The sequence below is a fragment of the Arachis stenosperma genome, chromosome 10 (assembly GCF_014773155.1).
Source record: "Arachis stenosperma cultivar V10309 chromosome 10, arast.V10309.gnm1.PFL2, whole genome shotgun sequence".
NCBI lineage: Eukaryota > Viridiplantae > Streptophyta > Magnoliopsida > Fabales > Fabaceae > Arachis > Arachis stenosperma.
This window is the reverse complement of record NC_080386.1, coordinates 74,243,437-74,265,603: the sequence shown is the minus strand read 5'-3', so window position 1 is coordinate 74,265,603 and position 22,167 is coordinate 74,243,437. Positions and strand designations below refer to the sequence as shown.

The following is a 22,167-nucleotide window of genomic DNA, read 5'->3' as shown; positions in this document are numbered from 1 at the left end:
ATTATTTAAAATGTTTGAATTTATATCCTATTAATAATGAAAAATAACTTTCTTTATATAAAAAAGGGAAGAAAAAATAAAGACAAATTATAACATGTTTGAAAAAAGTAATTTTTTTAATGATTTTGGGTTTCATTATTTAAATTATTGCATACATTTTAATAACTTGTAAGAAAAAAAATATATACCAAACAAAGCACATGTCTATATATAATAATCATGCTTTATTCAAAAACACAAAGAAACATACTCACACAAAGAAATTTAAGTATACGAAAGAGAACAATAAGTTTCATAAGCATCACAAATCCGAGAATCAGTTCACATTACATATCAAAATAGATCTATTCAAAACATACTTTACCAATTTTCCAACTACTTAACACAACTAACCAAAGTACTGACAATTCTTTATAGACTTGGAATTATATTATAGATATCTATATATATTGTAATGAAACTGATGATTAGCTACTACACTCATCCATCCTTTCAACAGGCTCGACAATATTTTCACATTGTCTAAAGGCACTCCGAAGCTCTTCCCTAATAGTGAGAGGCTGATGATTCCCAAATAAATTGGAACCTTGTGAGGACGAAATTCTTGCATGAAAATCATGATTAACCATCTACAAAGAACACAACAAATATAAAAACAACGAATGCAGAAGCCAAAAAAAAAATGAGATGAGAAAACAATCAGGTATGATCAAACTTTGAAGACTAATAAAACAAATATTAAACAAATAAAGAAAAATAATTTTAAACAATACATATGTATGCATATATGTATTACTGTTCACATAGTTTACTAAGAGATAAATAATCAAAGTGCATTTGGTCAAGAAATACCCAACAATTCCATTTGAGAACAGAAATCGGTGAAACCTAACCCATTGGGGAACTTGAGCTCGATGAACATTGAATGCTTGCATCGGAATGAAACTCAACTGGATTCTTAAATTCGAAAGGAAAATAAGGAACAAAGGGATCCAGATCAAATTTCTAAATCGAACAACAGAGGAATAACATCAGTAACTTTTAACACATGACACATGAAAAACACAAAACAATATAGCCAATTTAGGTTGACTCAATCCGAAACAGAGTGGACTAACTCAACATCAGATTTACATAATAATGTTATCACATGCTATTGATTATCATGGGTGGAGTCCTCCAAAAACTTCACAATATCAATATCATCACATATTGCACGAACAACGTGAAGAGATGTATTCAATTCATATCCAACAGGTCTAGGATCCACTATGAAGACAATTTTCTTGTTCATCAATTAAGAAATTATGCTATTCGGAATACTGTAATCATCTGTTGACTAAGAAAAAAAAAAGAAAAGGTACATTAGCAAAATTCACATACCTGAACCGTAAATACTAAACCGAAAAGAAGGACAATTAAATGAAATTAAAACCAAAATGATTACTTGGGAGGAATTTCTTTCGTCTATCAAAAACTCTGAACAACTCTTTTTTAGTATTTGCATCACCTCATCATCCTCAAGTATGAAAATATTGCCGCCATTTGAACGGGAAACAATAATTTTGATGCGATACCTAAATAATGTAAAAAAGAGAAAGATATACACTGAGAAACATGTGCAGAAGATGAAATAAAAGAAAAACAAAATAGGTACCAACAACTCCGAGAGATAAAATAGATACCTTCGTATGGCATCAACACACTCAACTCTACACAGATAACAATAAAATACATTTCCAACATGACAAACGGGTGCATTACATAAACAACAGTAGTACCACCATTTCTGATGTTTCATCACATCAATAATCTCACCAGATCAAAAAACAAATCTGATCCTGTAGACAAACAGTAATTCGTATATTATGATACATGTTTTATCATACTACACATGTTGAAACACAGTTCAGATGGTTGAAAACATAAACATAAATACTAACATTTTTTGATGCAGAAGAATATATTTTAGCACAAAAAATGTCAGCAAGCATCTCTTTAATGGTATGCACTTGTATTGGAACACCAGAGATGACTTGGTTGGTACAACTTCCAAGCTGTCCATACTGAGAGAAGTCTTCAAATATTGGAAGTATGAGGCAAAATCATGTTGGCATGTAAAGGATACCATCCAAAACAACAGCCAAAGAATTAGAAACTGGGGACCAACAAACTATATCTAAAAATGATTCCTCCAATTCATATCTAACATAAAGAAAGAGTACCAACCTTGATGCACTGGCCAGCCTAAAGTTTGTTGAAAAAACGTGCATCACTAATGACATTGATGACTTTAAAGGTACCGCAATAACCCTGAGTGCTAACCCTCTTTGCTTGAACTTTGAAAACAATTTCTTTTCCAATGAGTTGATGAAAAAACTATGGACAGTATTCATGCTCAATTCTTTGTCATAGATATTGAAAAGTGATCACTAATTAGCGGACAAAATTAAAGTATAAGAAATAGTTATTCATAGAGTATATAGCAATAAAATTTAAGTGGATAAACCATACATCCATTTCATCTTCTAACAACAAAAAGACATCAGAACAGGTTCTTCCTAATAGCTTAGTGGCTGCACTGTCTAACAAGACAAACATTCCACAAGAAGTCCCGTCTTCAACAACTATCTTAATCCTGTAATTATAACAAAGAAAGTAAATATGAGATTACCTATTTGTGAGTCTAAGAAGAGGCTGATACATGAAGACTACTTATATTATTGAATCAGAACACAGGAAAGAAAATTTGTAACTCATAAGCTCGATTTACATGATCATAAAATAGTAGACCTCTCTGCTTCACAGCTGACAATGGAACACATTATCATCACCTACAATAGGATGACCGCAAACACAAGAAAAGACCCACCACTCTGGATCTTCAACAATCTCCTTAATTTTTTCAACCACAAAGAATTGTCCATCCTATTAAAAAAAATTAATGAATTAAATGGGTAAGGCATATCTACAATATTCAAAAATCAATTAACACAGGTATTTCCTACGTAGCACTAAAAGATGTTAAAAAACTAATAGTGCGTACCTCATTGTTTCCCTTAAGATTATCAATAGTCCGTATTAGCTTCCAATCAAAAGATTCATCATTAATTACAGATACTAAATCCCCAGCATCATTACTACAGAGTCTAATGAAATGGTGGCTTGCAATACCATATCTATGTAAAAAAAAATTAATATTAGGATAAAAGAATTTCAACAAGACAGTTATAGAGGGGGAGAGAGAGAGAGAGAGAGAAGGCGCAAATTTTGAGTTTAGAGAGACAAAAGTTAAGGAGATTTGAATACAATTAACTGATTCAGAAAATTCATAGTTTCCTGCATATCAGGGTTGATGGAAACTCGAGAAATATTGATCACATTTTGGAGATTGACTTTATCTACAAATCACAGAAGACAATAAGAAGAAATTAATTCATAAAGAAACTATTCATTTGTAAAAAAATATTTAAACAAATCAAACTGAGACATGTCCAACATGGACAACTCTTCACCTCCATTGACTTTGATCTTGAAAGATTGTAGAATTACAACAAGTAGTCTCTGATACCTTTTCAAACTATTCATGTCTATAAGAGCAGAATAATCACTAACAAGATTGCAGGAGATTTTATTCCTGAGTAATGATTATAGGAAAGGATGGACAACAATAGAATAATTCAAGAGCAGTAAAAAAACAAGAAAAGGGGCATAAGGTAATTTAAAAAAAGGATCAGAAACAAAAAGATAATCGATACCCATCAACAAAAACTCCAAGGATCATAACTTTCAATATCTTTCCATGACACTCAACATCCCTTCTCTTTTTCAATCCGCAAAGGACCCCAACAAAATCTGTTTAGTAAAATTATAGAAGATAATATTAAACCCTCAGATAGAATACTATGAGATATTTCCTTGAATTCTTATTAATTTCAATTTAAAACACCTTTATAATGGTTCATATTTGAAAAAGTGAAACTTACCTATTAAGTACTCATAATCAATGCGCTTTTGAAGAATCTGGTCTATAGAAGTTAGACGTAAACCAAGGTTAGATATGATTGTACTTGAAGTTGCAACAACAGAGGTACTACACTTGAAAAGGATGCGAAACCGATGTCTTGTAACCCTGACCAATCCACCATTAGGTATCACTTTGAAGTCATAAATAATGAATACATCTCCTTTTTTTAACTAATGAATAAAAGTTGTGATCAAATCATCCTCAACAGTTGCTTGGATCTTGTGGTGCTGAAAAATAAAAAAGAGAAAAAAATCATCTCAACCTTTATAAATATTATACCATGACATATTACATGCTAAAAATTATCACATACACAATTTAAAAAAATAGAATTTAGTTAACTAAAAAGTGAGCTATTGATAGAACATACACACATACAAACACACACACACACATATTCACTTGCTTATCCATCAAGACCCTATGTAAGAGTTTCTGCATATTTTCATCAACAATCCTAGCATCTTCCCAAATGGTTAAGATCTTAGCCTCAATACTCAAAGCTTCCTTCCATAGAGAGATTTTTCCAAGAGCATCGATAGTAAGACTCATCTTATAAATAGTAGAGTTGAAAGAATGTAGATGAAAAAAACAAAAAGCAAAATCTTGGCAACAGAAAACTGTCTGAGATATGAGTCTTATCTCAATGGAAGGGAATGCAAAAACAGAAAGGCAAGTAAGGAACAAGTGATAGCTTTTGAGAGATCAGCACAATACTCCATCACCTCATATATATAGCCATGTCATATTAACCTATCTATAAATCTCTATACATGTATCTATTTATCTATAAACAAACCATACCTATTGATTCATGCTATCTTTGACTATAATTATATTGTTCCCCATCAGTATTATTCCGAGGGTTACCTGAAACTGTAGGTCGGTCTCGGACGAGATCTTCTGTACTGGTCGGCACGGTTGAGTCCGACTTGATGATGGTGGCTGGAGCCTCCGTGTCTGATTTGTTGGACTTGGTAGTGGTGCTGATCCTTCATCACCGGAGGGTGGTGGTACCTGCAAGGGACTCCGATGCTTAAGTTAACAAGGGTATTAAGCAGGTTTTTAGTAGAATCAGAGTATTAGTTATACCTGGGTGCTCCAGTGTATTTATAATAGTATGGAATGATCTTTCTGGAGATAAGATAGTTATCTTATCTTATCTTTGAGTGAAGTCATCTTATCTTTAAGGGAACCGCCCTTATCTTTATAGGCTTGGGCTGCCCTTGGATTTGAGTCATGTTCCTCTGTTTGGGCCCTCTTTGGGCTCTCCTGGTGATTTAGCCGAGCTCTTGGAGAAGAGGTCGGATAGTCTGGATTTGAAGAGATTGGTTGGCTTGTCGTCGATCGTCCCGGGTCGGACATCTCGACCCTGGGTATGAACAGTGCCCCTGCTCGAGTACGGTCTTCCTTTTTGAGGTCGAGTCCTTAGCTTTAGGACTTCAATCCTTCTCTGGTGAAGCTGAGCTCGAGCATTGTCGCTTTTCTTCTTTGTAGAGTTTCCCTTGAAATACGGAGCGTTTTGTTTGTTTCTTTTAATTTTGAAACAAATGTTCCTTCCCTTGGAAACGTGCGGGGTTTTTAATGCCCCATTAATTTCTTAATGCTTCATTTCTTTCGCCTCCCGCTTTCATTTTTGAATCACCTTCTCTTTGTTTTGCTGTAACTTCCCCTTTTCTCTCTATTCTTCTATTTCGTTTTGACTTTCCTGAGCCTTCTCTTCTTCTCTTTATCCCCTTATTTTTTCTCTTCTCTTGAAGGCAATCTTTGTTGGCGTTGTCTTGGCTGCTTGTTTTCCACCTTCAATAAGTTTATCGCCTCCTTCTTCTCTATAGGTTGGTTTTCTTTCTTCCTCTTTTATGTTCTTTCCTTTTAAAGTTTTGTTTGGTTTTGATCTTTCTTGCATTTGCATTGGAAAGTTTAAATCTTTTCTCTGTTTTTGTTGTATCTGATTGCTGCCATAATGTGTGCTCTGGGAGTTTCTTCATTTTTTGTATGAATCTTGTCGCATTTCTTGATAGTTGATGCTTTAGGGTTTTGAATGTAGCTGCCGTTTCTGCTTGTATCTTCGGTTTTGTTGCTTTTGGAATGATGAGTTTGCTTGATTCTGAAAAAAGGTTGCTTTTTTGGCTTACGTTAATGTATAACAGTTCTCTTTGTAGAAAGGTGATTTTGACAGCATTTTGGTTTGTGATTTTTCTTTTCGGAGTTTCGCTTGTTTTGGAAAGATGGTTATTCTCTTGCTGGGAGGCGTCGGGTCGTAGGCTTTAGTCCTTACTCTGTTACTGCCTCCAAAGGATGCCCCAGGACTTTGGGTTGTGTCCTGGGGTTTCCTTTTTTATTATTTCTGACATTCTGTATGCTGTAGTTTTGAGTTTGTATCCATTTTTGTCTGAGCTGTTCTTCCTCACTTTGCCCGAGCTGTTTGATTAGTAACCCCCCTTTTTCCTTTTTGTAGGAATAGTTGATCCACGTCTTCCCGTAAGAATATTGTCGAGACATCCTCCCAAGTTCCTACTTGCATGGTCGACTGGGTAGATTCTATGGTTCTTTTATGTATTTCGTTGGTTGACTCTAAATTTTGTGAGCAACTTAGGAAATTCCATAGGATTTGTAGCAATGGTAGTGATGAAAAGAATTATGAGCTTGTATCCCCTACTTCTGAAGAGAGAGTTTGTTTTTCCACTCGGGCTGCTGGAGATCGCCCTTTTTTCTATGTGTACGACTTCTTTTTTAGTCAGATGAACATTACTCTTCCTTTTACTCCTTTTGAGACCAACCTGTTGTGGTCTTGTAACATGGCTCCGTCCCAACTCCATCCCAATTCCTGGGGCTTTATAAAAATATTTCAATTGCTGTGTCATGAATTGGGTGTCCAACCTTCCCAATACCTCTTCTTTTATCTCTTTGTTCTGACAAAGCCTGGTGTGGTTAAGAAGAAGGCCGCCTGGGTTTCCTTCTGAGCTTCCCAGGGAAAAAAGGTTTTTTCCATGTATGATGAATCCTTTCGCGATTTTAAGAACTATTTTTCAAGGTCTGAGCTGTTGAAGGAGCTTGTCCCTTTTTTCTAGATGAGAATGATGAACCTGCTTTTCCTTTGGAGTGGCAACAAAATGTAGTGGTATCTAGATATTCCTGGGAGATGTTGGATGAGGTTGAACAAGCCCTTGTAACTGTGTTGGAAGAGAACTGGAGGCAGCCTCCCCATCTCGATACTAAGAAATTTCTAGGAGATCCTTCACTTCTCCGAGCTGAGCTGGGTAGTGGTCAACTTCTTTTGTATCTATTGTGTTGCTCTATTTTGTTGGGTTTTATCCCTTTTCTTTTCGATTTATGACTTGGTTTCTTTGCTGCACATTTTCAGAGATGGTTAAAAACAATGATGCTATGAAGGCCTTTAAAAAGGCGAAGAAGGCAACTGCGGCCCTGAACCTCTCGGCCAGGGTTCCCGGGGAGGGGTCATCTAAGGCTTCCTTGAAGAGGTCGACCTCGGACGCTTCTGGACCCAAAAAAGTCATCCCGATACCTAATGTCCGGCTGGCCTCATCCGTTCCTCCTTTGCCGACCTCCACTGCTGCCTCCCCATCTGTTGCCGGCCCTTCTCCCAAGAAGCAGAGAACTGCTGAGCCCATTAATTTGGATGCCCCTGATTTCGATGCCGTGGAATTTATTGATCAGCAAATTGCTCCTTATGGTATTATGCCTGCGGATGATGTATCCATCCTTCACCATCTGGAGTTTATTACCCGAAATAGTGTTAAAATGGCGCACATGGGAGCGGCTGATCGTACAAAATTGTGTCGAAAGAGAATTTCTCAATGAAGTTACGTTGCAAGTATAGCTCTACCAACAACAATCCTCAAGGATCAAATTTAGAAACGAATTGGTTATCACAAGTTCAACCCCAATAAAGTAACCAAAGTATTCAAACCTTGGGTCATCTCACAAGGAATGGGCAAACATGTGCTTCAACATTGGTTAGAAATCCGGGGTTGTAAGTCATGAGCAAAAACGTAAACTAGGAATCTTAGCAAACAAGTAATCTTAATGTGCAAGAAACCAATTCAAATAACTAAGCAAGATGTGAGCAATTCCAAACTAAGAAGATAACATTCAATTTAATTCTATTCTCTACTAAACAATAACTATAACTAAGGTAAGGCAATAAAGATTTTTGGGTTTCCAAATAAGAATGATAAAAGCAACTCTTAACTAGACATGGGAATTGGGGTCACTATCCTTGTCTAATAACCATATCTTGACAATTATGAGGAGCCAAACCCACTAAGTCTACTTCTATACTTGAAGTACATCAAATGGTTTGGTCAACATCAACCCATAAGGTTTAACCTCACTACTAATTAACCTAGTAGTAGGCTAGTGTCAATGGCTATCAAATTGACCACTAAGGGTTCCCAAATCATCAAATCCATTAGACCCAATGACTCAAGTTTACCTAATTCCCTTAGTCTAAGCCAAGAGTAAAAAGAACTACTCTATAATAAAGGTAAAAAATTCATCAAACACATGGTAAGCATTAACAAAAGACATGTTCAAATTGTAATTGGATTGAAATTAACAAATACCCACTAACAAATATCAACTTACAATCACTCAAGCAACACAATTAATCATAGAAATCATCAATGTAACATCAACAAGTCAAGATTCACAACATTCATGTAATGGGTATAAAGTGACAATTGACAAGAATCCATAAAACTAACATAAGATCTAAGAAAAATTATACTAAGAGATTCAAATTAAACAATCAAAACTAGTAATTAACAAGATCCAATTCATAATTTAGCAAGGGAAGATCAAATTAAAGCTAGATCTAGAGAAGAATAAGGGTTTCTCTCTCTAGAAGAACAAAGAACCAAAAACTAGAAAATATGTCTTAGTGTAAAATGATTGATCCCCCCTTTCTCCCTAGCATCCTGGGGTCTTTTTCCATGTAGAAAAAGCTTGAAATTAGGCCTCATGAGCCTCAGAAATTGCCAGGCATGATTTCCTTTAATGAGGTCACGTGCAGCTTCCCGCGCGTGTGCGCAATGCGTGTGCGCGAGCCAATTGCTTTTGTGATCCACGCGTGCACGCCAAGTACGCGTGCGCGTCGGTTGGAATTCTTTAGCCTGCGCGAATGCGTCCATCCTTGCGCGCCGCTTCCAGCTATCCTCATCCACGCGTGCGCGCGAAGTGCGCATGTGCGTCGGTGCTGAAGTTCCCAAAATCCAAATCTTCATGTTCCTTTCTCTTGTGCATGCTTTCTTTATCTCTTCTAGGCCATTCTTACCCTATTAATTCTAAAATCACTCAACAAATATGTCACGGCATCAAATGGCAATAAGGAGGATCAAAATATAGCAATTCTAAGGCAAAATAAGCATATTTTCCATCATGGAGCAATATTAGGAAGTGAACACAAAACCATGCATTTCTTGTGAATAAGTGCGAGAAATATTGACAAAAACCTCCAAATTAAGCACAAGATAAACCACAAAATTGGGGTTTATCAAATCTCCCCACACTTAAACCAAGCATGTCCTCATGCTTAAAATAAAAAGAAGACCGAAGATCATGATGAGAAAGGGTTTATGAAATGCAAACTACCTAAGTGAATGCATGCAACTAATGTAAAATCGTCTATCTACTTGGTCAAGGGTAAATCCATCCTCCAAGAACACATGTGAGCATCTAGGGTGAAAATGACATGTGGTTCATGAATCCTACCAAACTGAATATCACTATGAAGTGCATATAACTTGCTGAATGAATGCTTGTGAAAGCCGGGAACAAGGAGTTGAGCATCGAACCCTCGTCGGATGTGTATCCGCTCTAAGCGCTCAAGTGTATAGGGTTCGTCACTCAATCCTCTCCTAATCATGCTTTCCAAGATTTGTCTTTCATCTAACAATCAACAATTACTTAATGCATGCTTACAAGTATCATGAGGTCTTATCATGGGGTGTAACGTGGCTAGGGTGAAGGTAAGGATGCATATGGTCAAGTGAGCTTAAAATTTGAGTCCTTGATTAACCTAGAATCCTACTAGACACATAGAACAACATATGTAACTATAATACATTACCTAACTACCTTTGAGTTTCACTTTTTTTGCATACTCATGCATTCTTTTCAATTCACATCTCTTATGCATTGTTTTTAATTACTTTGTCTTGGGCATTTTTATCCCCCTTCATTGCTTTTCTTTTCTTTTCCATATATATATATATATATATATATATATATATATTTTTTTTTTTTTTTTCTTTTCTTTTCTTTTTCATACATTCATACATTCTCATATATACACATATGAAATTCTTCTCTTTTTTTTCAGTCCCCTTTCCCTTGGGGTTCATGTACAAAAGTTTCAATGCATATGATTCAATCATTCAATACATGAGTATGTTTCCAAATTTCAGAATTTTCAATTACTATTACAATACACCTCTATATCTATCCAAGTTCCCAAGTATACCCTTCCAATTGAATGATACACATCCTAACTCACCTAAACTAATCAAGGATCCAAATTTAGGGACATTCATGGTTTTTCACTGCGGGTTGTTGATGTGCTCTTTTTAGGAACAAAGAGGGTTTATTATAGGCTTAAAATTGGTTAGCAATGGTAGATGAAAGGGTTAAGGCCGTTTGGGAAAAGTGACTATTGAAATGATGGCCTCGATCACGTAAATGCATTCATACACAAGTAATGGACATATAGAATTAGATAAATCAATGATTGCAATCATAGAGAGAGAATAATGCACACAAGAATGGGAATTAATAGTTAGAAGATATAACCATACAATAGGCTCAAAACTTACATGCTTGTGTTCTTAGCTCAATTATTATGTTCAAAAATACATTCTTGAAGCAAGTTTCCCACAAAATTTTTTTTCCAAAATTGGTAGGTACCCCAAAACACAGTTTCTTGGGGAAGAAGTTATTATTTGACCAAGTAACTCTATAGAGACTAACTACCATGCAAGGAATATTTACAAGCAAGAATAACTACACATGCAATGTACTAACTACTAAGCAAAAGATAAATCCATGGGTATTAAAAGGAAGAGATTGTTACCCATGGAGATCGGTCGAACGACCTCCCCACACTTAGAATTTAGCACGGTCTTCTGTGCTACTAACAATGCGCAAAGGACGGTCGAGACCGGAACCTTCACTATCCCCTTCATCAGAGCTCCCATCACTTGGGTTGGAGGTGGATGTGAATATTTCATGTTCCTCCATGCTAGGGGTAACACAACGCAGAAGCTTCTTGATATAAGTGTATCAGCGTTGGTTGCGCCGCTCATATCTATCAATCTTCTGGTGTAGATCTTCTATCCTTTGATGGTTGGATCTTTGATGTGGTGGTGATGATGAGGTGGGAGGAATAATAGATGGTGGGGCTACGTCAAGGCTTGGTTTGTTCATGGGAAGATGTAAGTATTTTTCGCTTGGGACCACATCGCCCTTAGCCGGAATTATAGCTTTCGTGTCCATGGCTTCCCAAGGAACACCCGCAGCAGAAACTAAATCAGATACCAATGCTGGAAATGGCAAATTGCCACGATCGTGGATTTGACCCATCGCTTGCTTGACAAGAAGCGGAATATTGACCGGTCTTCCCGTGAGAACACACCAAACAAACAAAGCGAGATCCGCCGTGAAGGACAACTTGTGGGTGCTAGGTAGGACATGGTGGGATAGGATCTGGGCCCAAGCTCTAGCTTCTACAGTGAGAAAACGTGCGTCAATGCACTTGGGTCTCATCCGGAGTTGACCATGGGTCCAAAATGCCTCTGGTTCAGCAATGACTCGGAGGACTGAGTCCCAGTCAAATCCAGACTTTTCTTGCTGACGCAAGACCTCTTGGTAGCCATTGGTGCGCGAAATTGTGATCACTACACAACTTTGCACAACTAACCAGCAAGTGCACTGGGTCGTCCAAGTAATACCTTACGTGAGTAAGGGTCGATCCCACGGAGATTGTTGGTATGAAGCAAGCTATGGTCACCTTGTAAATCTCAGTCAGGCAGACTCAAATGGGTATAGATGATGAATAAAACATAAAGATAAAGATAGAGATACTTATGTATATCATTGGTGAGAGCTTCAGATAAGCGTATGAAGATACTTGGTCCCTTCCGTCTCTCTGCTTTCCTACTGTCTTCATCCAATCCTTCTTACTCCTTTCCATGGCAAGCTTATGCAAGGGTTTCACCGTTGTCAGTGGCTACCTCCCATCCTCTCATTGGAAATGTTCAACGCACCCTGTCACGGCACGGCTATCCATCTGTCGGTTCTCAATCAGGCCGGAATAGAATCCAGTGATTCTTTTGCGTCTATCACTAACGCCCCGCCTTCAGGAGTTTGAAGCAAGTCACAGTCATTCAATCATTGAATCCTACTCAGAATACCACAGACAAGGTTAGACCTTCCGGATTCTCTTGAATGCCGCCATCAGTTCTTGCCTATACCACGAAGACTCTGATCTCACGGAATGGCTGGCTCATTTGTCAGGCGAGCACTCGGTTGTTAGGCGATCAACCATGCATCGTGTATCAGGAATCCAAGAGATAAACATTAGAGCCTCGTTTGCTTGTAGAACAAGAGTGGTTGTCAGTCACTTTGTTCATGAGTGAGAATGATGATGAGCGTCACATAATCATCACATTCATCAAGTTCTTGAGTGCGAATGAATATCTTAGAATAAGAACAAGCGGAATTGAATAGAAGAACAATAGTAATTGCATTAATACTCGAGGTACAGCAGAGCTCCACACCTTAATCTATGGTGTGTAGAAACTCCACCGTTGAAAATAGATAAGAACAAGAGTGATCATTGGCTTCGGTCCCAGAGAGGGAACTAGAAGAACCAAGATCTGATCTAAGAACTAGATGTCCGAAGATGAAAAATACAATAGTAAAAGGTCCTACTTATAGAAAACTAGTAGCCTAGGGTGTACAGAGATGAGTAAATGACATAAAAATCCACTTCCGGGCCCACTTGGTGTGTGCTTGGGCTGAGCAATGAAGCATTTTCGTGTAGAGACTCTTCTTGGAGTTAAACGCCAGTTTTTATGCCAGTTTGGGCGTTTAACTCCCATTTAGGTGCCAGTTCCGGCGTTTAACGCTGGGAAATCTGAAGGTGACTTTGAACGCCGATTTGGGCCATCAAATCTTGGGCAAAGTATGGACTATCATATATTTCTGGAAAGCCCAGGATGTCTAATTTCTAACGCCGTTGAGAGCGCGCCAATTGGGCTTCTGTAGCTCCAGAAAATCCACTTCGAGTGCAGGGAGGTCAGAATCCAACAGCATCTGCAGTCCTTTTCAGTCTCTGAATCAGATTTTTGCTCAGGTCCCTCAATTTCAGCCAGAAAATACCTGAAATCACAGAAAAACACACAAACTCATAGTAAAGTCCAGAAAAGTGAATTTTAACTATAAACTAATAAAAATATACTAAGAACTCAACTAAAACTACTAAAAACATACTAAAAACAATGCCAAAAAGCGTACAAATTATCCGCTCATCAGCCATCCATGTCACTCGCTAAATACCCTCTTCCGACACTGAGACTTGCTTCCGGCGCACGTATACCGAATAAAGAGAGGGAAGATGGTAGTTAGTGTAGAACTCTACCACCCATAAGAGGTTGACCTCTTGTGGTTTTCTCAGAAGAGATTCCCATCCTCGCCGTTCAATGCGGGGTAGAATACAAGGAGCAACTTTGTCCAGCGGAGCGAGTAGATGCTCAGCATGATAGTTCTTCTCAACCATGGCGGGGAACACAAGTTCACAGAAGCGGTTGGGGAATCTTGAAGAATCCTTTGCCGGTTTGCTCTTCTCATTGTCATCAATAGGAGCCGGTGCCTTTGCCTTCTTAGATAGAGGTCTGGCTCCTAATGAAGAGTGCGCCTTAGAGCGTGACTTGGGGGGCCCTCTTTGTGGCTGGTTTCCTTGAAGCTTTCTCCTTGCCTTTCTTAGTGGCCATCCTGAAAAAGGAGGGGAAAGAAGGAAAATATTAAACCCAAAGGATCAACTCAACAAACATGCAAGTGAGAGGTGTGCCCAAAAAAAAATAGTGCAACAAAGTAGTAATAGAAGCATGGGTCACAACACTTGGCATGGGATGCAACAGGGAGTAAAGCATGCAATATGGCATGAGAGGAATGATCTCAAGCATCGGGATGCAAGAGGGAGTAAAGCATGCAATATGGCATGAGAGGAATGATCTCAAGCATCCAAAACAAAGAGCAAGTCATGTTCAATGAGTATCTAATTAGCAAGTAATAAGCAAAATGTGTTCAATGCACTCAGAAGAGAGCAAGTGAATGAGGAGGAAGCACCAATTGAAGATATATGACCAGAATAAACCAAGATGGCATATGTGCAATTCCTTGAACACTTGGTGTGCATTTAACAAGCAATGAGCAATTATGAGATACTCAACCAATTAGAAGCCCAAAATGAAGTATCAATCATCACACAACATCATCCACTCACAAAGATAATGAAAAATAATCAAGAAGATCCATCAAAGTAATCAAAGTTCAAGTTCAACATCCATGGGAAAAAACAAAAAGAATAAAAAGTAAACAAGCAAAAAAACAAGTGGTATAATCAAGTAACTAAAAGAGAAAATAAGGAAATCAACAAGAAAAATCTAACTAGAAAAAGAAGTGATACAAAGAAAGTAATAGATGGGATATGGAGGAAGTAGAACCTTGAGAAGTGTAAGAGAACAAGGTGAATTTTCTTTTTGAAGATGAGAAAGAGAGGGAAGAGATGTAGTGCCACCGGAAGAGGTGGTGGTCGCCGGTGAGTGGCCGGAGACAGTGGTAGTGGAGTATGGAAAGAGGAAAGGAAGAGAAGAGAGGTAATAGAGAAAGAAGAAGGAGGAAATAAGAAAGGAGGTGGGAGAAAAGCAGGGCGTGCAGCTTTAAAGCTGATTTGTGCAACCGGCACGTGCGCGCACAGTGTGCTGGCGCATCGGTGAAAGTGGAGCAAGGGATGCGTGCGCGTCATTGGCACGTACGCGCGAGTATAGCTATGCCTCTGGCACCCGACTGGCACAAAGTTGGCACAAGTCTCAGGTCATTTGTACCAGAGTTGGGAGACGGCACAGGCGCGCGAACGCGCATAGTACGCTGACGCGTGCCTGATTGGGTTGGCTACTGGCGCGGACGCGTGCAGTGCGCGGACGCGTCAGTGCGGGTACAGACTAGGCACAAGAATGGCACAAGTATGGCACAACTCTCGAATTTTTATACTAGGGAGTTCCTAATGCACCATCAGCACGCGCGCGCACAGTGCGCTTGCGCGTCGATGGTCAAGTTGCAAGGGGTGCGCGCAGGCGGCATGCATGTTGACGCGTGGGTGCCTGCATGAAGTGGGCACAAGGTGGGCACAACTCTCGGATTTTTGGCCCAGGAGTAAGAATGCAACACCGGCACGCGTGCACAGTACGCTCGCGCGCGGATGCTTTTTTTCCTTTTTTTTTTCACAACATAGAAGAAGCTATTCTAACAAATTTTTGGCAGGTGTTCAAGATAGTAGTCAAGAGAACACACTCAAATTCATGCATTATTCAAAACATATTATTCTCTCCACTTCAACAATTCTTCCATACAAAAATGATGAAATCTATCTAAATATCCTAGTTATCCAACAAGATCAATAAAACTAGCATTCCTAAGCAATCAACAACATCAAGAAGTCACAGAATTCACAAGAATCTAAGCTAAAAGCAAGATGGTATACATAAGAAAGATCTTACCACGGTGGGGTGCCTTCCACCAAGCACTTTTCTTTAACATCCTTAAGTTGGACGGTCAGTCGCTCAAGCTTCTCCTTCTCTAGGTGCATCCGCCAATAGGAACACCTCTAGCTCTTTTGGAGTTTGTAGCCATGGTACTTCTTCACTCTATGTCCATTCACCTTGAAAGTTTCTTCACTTTTAGGATCAAACAACTCCACCACTCCATAGGTCTTTATCTCCTTCACCTTGAAAGGTCCTTCCCATCTAGAGCAGAGCTTGCTAGGCATGAAACAAAGCCTCGAATTGTATAGGAGAACCTCATCACCTTCTTGGAAGTCCTTCTTCCGGATGTGATGGTCATGGAATGCTTTAGTCTTTTCCTTGTAAATCCGGGCATTCTCATACGCTTCGTTCCTCAAACACTCGAGCTCCTCTAGCTGCAATTTTCTGGCTACTCCGGCTTGGGTCAAATCCATGTTGCACCGCTTTACTGCCCAATAGGCTTTGTGCTCAATCTCCACCAGAAAGTGGCATGCCTTACCATAGATAATCCGAAAGGGACTCATCCCTAATGGAGTCTTGTATGCCGTTCTATACACCCATAGCGCATCTCCTAACCAGAGACTCCAATCCTTCCTTTGTGGATTGACCACTTTCTCCAAGATTCTCTTAATCTCCCGGTTTGACACTTCCGCTTGGCCGTTGGTTTGCGGATGATAAGCAGTGGCAACCTTATGCACTATCCCATAGCGCTTGAGCAGTGCCTCTACTTTCCTGTTACAAAAGTGGGATCCTTGGTCGCTCACGATTGCTCGTGGCGACCCATAATGGCAGACAATGTAGTTTCTAATAAAAGAAATGATGGTGTTGGCATCGTCAAGGCGGGTAGGTATTGCTTCTACCCACTTTGACACGTAGTCAACCGCTAACAAAATATATAGATACCCACTTGAGTTGGGAAACGGTCCCATAATGTCAATGCCCCATACATCAAATATCTCACAGAACAACATAGGTTGTTGAGGCATTTCATCCCTCTGGGATGTGTTTCCCGTTAGCATCCTTGAATAAGGTTGGCCACCAGAATCCACAATCCAACACCTTTTTGCGGTCCTTTGTGGGCCAAAGTGGCCACCACATTCGGACGAATGGCAAGCTTCAAGAATGGGTTGGATTTCAGACTCTGGGACACATCTTCGAATTACTTGGTCCACTCCCCTCTTCCACAAATGAGGGTCATCCCAAATGTAGTATTTGGAATCACTCCTCAACTTATCTCTTTGGTGTTTAGAAAAGTTGGGAGGAAAAAGTTTCGCAACCAAGTAGTTCGCTATTGGGGCAAACCAAGGAAAGCTATCCGACACAGCATGCAAACTATCCAATGGGAATGAGTCATTGATCGGAAATAGATCAAATTTTAAATTCTCAAGGTGGCTTAAATGATCCGCAACCAAGTTTTGAGATCCACTCCGGTCCCTAATCTCAATGTCGAATTCTTGCAAAAGCAAGATCCAACGTATGAGTCTAGGTTTTGAATCATTCTTTGTCAATAAGTATTTCAAAGATGCATGATCCGTGTATACCACTATCTTTGATCCTAGCAAATAAGATCTAAATTTATCTAAATTATGAACAATAGCTAGGAGTTCCTTTTCAGTAGTGGTATAGTTGGATTGTGCTGCATCAAGTGTTTTAGAAGAGTACGCAATGACATAAGGGAGTTTACCATCGCGCTGTGCAAGCGCGGCACCTATAGCTTGGTTTGACGCATCGCACATTATCTTAAATGGCAACGTCCATTTGGGGCTTCGCACAATCGGTGCCATGGTAAGAGCTCTCCTTAGCTCTTCAAAAGCTTTCACACATTCACTGTCAAACTCAAAGTCCACATCTTTTTAGAGTAGGCACGACAATGGCAAAGCAATCTTGCTGAAATCTTTGATAAAGCGCCTATAGAATCCTGCATGTCCGAAAAACGAGCGGACCTCCCTCACAGATGAGGAGTGAGATAAAGTGGTGATAACATCGACCTTGGCCGGGTCTACAGAAATTCCTTCATGAGATACTACATGTCTTAACACTATACCTTGTTTTACCATAAAGTGACATTTCTCAAAATTCAAGACAAGGTGATGCCAGGGCATCTAGGCCAGTTTCACTGACCTTTTCTTTACTGTTTTAGGGTAGTTTCATGCATTTTCCTAGTGAATAAGGCAAGTTTTGGGTGAAAATACACTTACACCTTCATTTAAGCAACTATTATGAATTTTGCATGATTTCATGAGATTTTTGCCAGAATTGCATGATAACTTGATGATGCATCATCTCATGACTTTGGCTAGAGCTTTGATGCACCTTAATTACTTGATTTTAGGACAAATGAAGCATGGAAGAACCACGTTAGCATTTACGTTAACTTAGTTAACGTGACTACTAATGTGGGATGGCAAAGAGCTTGCAACGTTAATGAGAAAAGCGATCACCAAAAATGCCTGCGAAGCCATTCATAGCTTACGTTAAGAGCCACGTTAACTAAGTTAACGTGGTACTTAACGTAGAAGAAAAAGAAGACTCCACGTTAACAAGAAACATGAACTCCAATAACGTTTCTCCTCAACGTTAGTGGTAAAAGTGAACACCACTAACGTTGGGAAACTAGGCAATGCCCCACGTTAAGAGTCACGTTAACTTAGTTAATGTGAACTCTAACGTGGAAGAGGATCAACAACACCAACGTTAGTGACACTCACTTTTGTCACTAACGTTAGATCATTAGCATTGCCTATGTTAACTCTCACGTTAAGATTGTTAACGTGAAAGTTAACGTGGAATTGGGTTCAAAGAACCAACGTTAGTAACACTCAATTTTGTCACTAACGTTGGGAGATGGCTTCATTACTACATTAAGAGCCACGTTAACTTAGTTAACGTGGGTTCTAACATAAGGACTTAAGGCAATTGGAGCGTTAGTGACAAAGGTGAGTGTCACTAACGCTCTCGAAGGTGATAGATACCCACGTTAAGAGTTACGTTAGCCAAGCTAACGTGAGATCTAACGCAGGGGCAAGAGGCAAGCAACGTTAATGGAAAAAGCGATTCCCATTAACGTTTGCGAAAAGGGGCACAAGCCAACGTTAATGGGAAAAGTGAGTCCCATTAACGTTGGCCAAGGATTGAGTAAGAAACGTTAGTATTCATGTTAAGATTACTAAAGTTGGAATTAACGTGGGTATATAAGGGTGGAACGTTAGTGGAAAAAGTGAATGCCACTAACGTCCTCGCACCCAAAATTTTACTCAACGTTAATCTCACTAAATGCCCAAGCCTAATTCATATTTCTCTGCAAGCTGGGCCCACTAAAGATGAGAATTGCTTCAACTCAAGGTCCAGAGCCCACATCCAAGACTTGAAGAACTCAATAGAAGATCATGAGGAGTAGTATATATAGGAGTAGTTTTGAACTAGAGAGAAGCTTAGCACTTTTGGGAACTACTCTCTGCATATTTACTTTTCTGTACCTCTAGCATGGATTCTTCTTTTCTGCCATTTTTCATTTCTAGAGCTATGAACAACTAAACCCCATTTATTGGGTTAGGGAGCTCTGTTGTAATTTGATGGATCAATTATAGTTTTTATTCTTCTTCTTCTTTCTTTTCTCTTGATCTTACTAGAAAGCTTTCGATCTTAATTCAATTGGTTAGTTGTCTTGGAAAAGAAACTCTCCATAATTGGATCTCCTTTGAACCTTGGAAAAGGGATGAGGAAATCATGCTAGAAATGCTTTCTCATGTTGGACCAAATTGGGGTTTGGATGGATATTGTGACATTTAATCCTCCCAAAACTTTGATTTGGAAATACATGTGGTATAATCAGTGACAACACTTTCATCTCTTCCCATGAGCAATTAAATCAAGGAATTGGGAAATTGTTCAAGCTTAGAGAGATTGGATTGCCAAGGAATTGGGATCCAATCACTTAAGATTGCCAAGGAGATTAATGAATGCATTGATTGAGGAAGAGATGAGAATGAACTTGATCCGGAGAATGCAACATCTCCTAAACCCAATGATCTCCCCATTTCTGATCTTACCCATTCTATTTATTTTCTGCCATTTAATTTCTTGCTCATTACCCCAACTCCCCATTTAAGATTCTGCACTTTAATTTCTGTTATTTACTTTCTAGTCATTTAAATTTCTGCATCTCAATCTCAATTCTGTTTAGTTCAACTAGCATATTCTTCTAACTAAAGTTGCTTGACCAATCAATCCCTGTGGGATTCGACCTCACTCTATTGTGAGTTTTACTTGACGACAATTCGGTATACTTGCCGAAGGGAAATTTGTTGAGAGACAAGTTTTCATGCATCACAAGGTTAGTGTCAACACATCTAGCTAAGACCTTGGCCAAGTTCTCCAAGCAACAATCAAATGAAGTTCTATAAACACTGAAGTCATCCATAAAGACTTCCAGACAATTCTCCATTAGATCAGAAAAGACATTGGTCATGCATCACTGAAAAGTAGCAGGTGCATTATATAGTCCAAATGGCATCCTTTTGTAGGCAAAGGTGCCAAAAGGGCAAGTGAATGTGGTCTTTTCCTGATCTTCAGGAGCAATGTAAATCTGGAAGTAACCAGTGAATCCATCAAGAAAGCAATAATGGGATTTACCTGCCAAACGGTCCAACATCTGATCGATAAAGGGCAAAGGGTAGTGGTCCTTCCTTGTAGCGGCATTCAACCTTCTATAGTCAATGCACACTCGCCATGCATTTTATACTCTCTTGGTGACCACTTCACCATCATCATTTGTAACCGCAGTGATGCCTGATTTCTTGGGAACAACCTAGACCGGGCTCACCCACTCACTATCAGAAATCGGGTATATGATACCGCATCAAGTAGCCTAGTGACCTCCTTCTTTACCACATCGAGGATGGTTGGGTTGAGCCTCTTTTGCGGTTGCCTAACCGGCCTAGCTCCCTCTTGGAGAAATATACGATGCATGCACTTGCGAGGATAAATTCCCACAATATCGGCTAGGCTCCAACCAATTGCCTTCTTGTAATTTTTGAGAACATCTAGGAGCTTTTCTTCTTCTTCACTAGAAAGCTCACTAGCAATAATGACCGGAAACTTCTGCTTGTCCTCTAAGAAAGCATACTTCAAATGAGATGGGAGAGGCTTCAATTCACTCTTTGCCTCAAGCTGAGGTTCCTTTTCGTCAAGCTTACGGAGTTCATTCTCAACAACTTTCTCATGTTCACCCTCTTGGTCATCCGTCTCTTCAACAATATGGTAGCACAACTTGTTATGGTCTTCTTCTTGGACTTCTGCTACCACTTCATCAATTACATCACATTGGAGAACGGAATGCTCTTCGGGAGGATGCTTAATGGCTTCTTCTAAATTGAACTTGATAGTCTTGTCTCCAACCTCAAAGGAATATGTGCCGGTGAAGGCATCTAACTTGAATTTAGAGGTCTTAAGGAAGGGTCTACTAAGTAGAATGGAGGATGAGCTTCTATTTTCTGTTGGAGGCATTTCAAGGATGTAAAAGTCAGCTGGAAAGACCAAATCCTTGATCGCCATAAGTACATCTTCAGCTATCCCTGTTACCGTAATCACACTTTTATTGGCTAAGGCAAACCTCGCCGCCGACTTATTTAATGGAGCTGAATTTAACCGCATAAAAGTAGAAAGCGGCATGATGCTAACACAAGCTCTAAGGTCACACATACAATCATGAAAAGTGCATCCACCAATACAACAAGACACCAAACAAGGCCCAGGGTCACCATATTTCTTTGGAATAGGTTTCATCAAGGAAGAAATTGAACTTCCCAAGGATAATGTCTCTAATTCTCCCATCCTATCCTTGTGTGTGCACAAGTCTTTCAAAAATTTTGCATACTTTGGAATTTGTTGAATAGCATCAAGAAATGGTATGGTTACCACAACCTTCTTGAACACTTGAAGCATGTTCAAATCAAATTCCGGTGTCTTCTTTGCTTTCTTCACCATGGAAGGGAATGGAATAGGGATGGACTCATCCACTAGAGCTTTCCTCTTGGATTCCTTGAGGTTTACTCCTTCTCCCTCATGCCTTTTGTCTACCTCCCCCTCTTCATGTGGAGTTTCAACAACCACTTCTTCCTTATGAATGTCCTCCATGACCCTTGGAGGTATCTCCTCCAATGTAGTTCCCGACTGTAGAGTGATAGCGTTGAGACCGCCCTTTGGGTTTGGTTGGGGTTGGGATGGAAGGTTAGAAGAGGTTGAGGGTTGGTTGGTGTTGTTGGAGGAGGACATGGACATCTTCGAAATCATGTCGGTAAGATTGGCCAATTGAGCACTCAT

General features: G+C 39.4%; 1 protein-coding gene across 1 annotated transcript; it reads right to left on the bottom strand.

The window, feature by feature from the left end:
• Positions 1-20,317: 20,317 nt before the first annotated feature.
• LOC130957236 (uncharacterized) lies at positions 20,318-22,167 on the bottom strand. Its single transcript, XM_057884107.1, has 3 exons — positions 20,701-22,167; positions 20,588-20,653; positions 20,318-20,497 (listed from the first exon to the last, which is right to left on the bottom strand). Exons 1-3 carry the CDS (start codon positions 22,165-22,167, stop codon positions 20,318-20,320), a joined length of 1,713 nt encoding a protein of 570 aa, XP_057740090.1.

What these genes read in the sequence shown, in the direction of transcription:
- LOC130957236 (XM_057884107.1), bottom strand. Translation starts at nt 22,167, where the DNA reads ATGAGTGCTCAATTGGCCAATCTTACCGACATGATTTCGAAGATGTCC. An exon ending in TCACTAGGCTACTTGATGCG is followed by an intron (nt 20,654 to 20,700) that starts GTATCATATACC and finishes AGCCCGGTCTAG; the next exon opens with GTTGTTCCCAAGAAATCAGG. An exon ending in GTGAAGTGGTCACCAAGAGA is followed by an intron (nt 20,498 to 20,587) that starts GTATAAAATGCA and finishes TTTATCGATCAG; the next exon opens with ATGTTGGACCGTTTGGCAGG.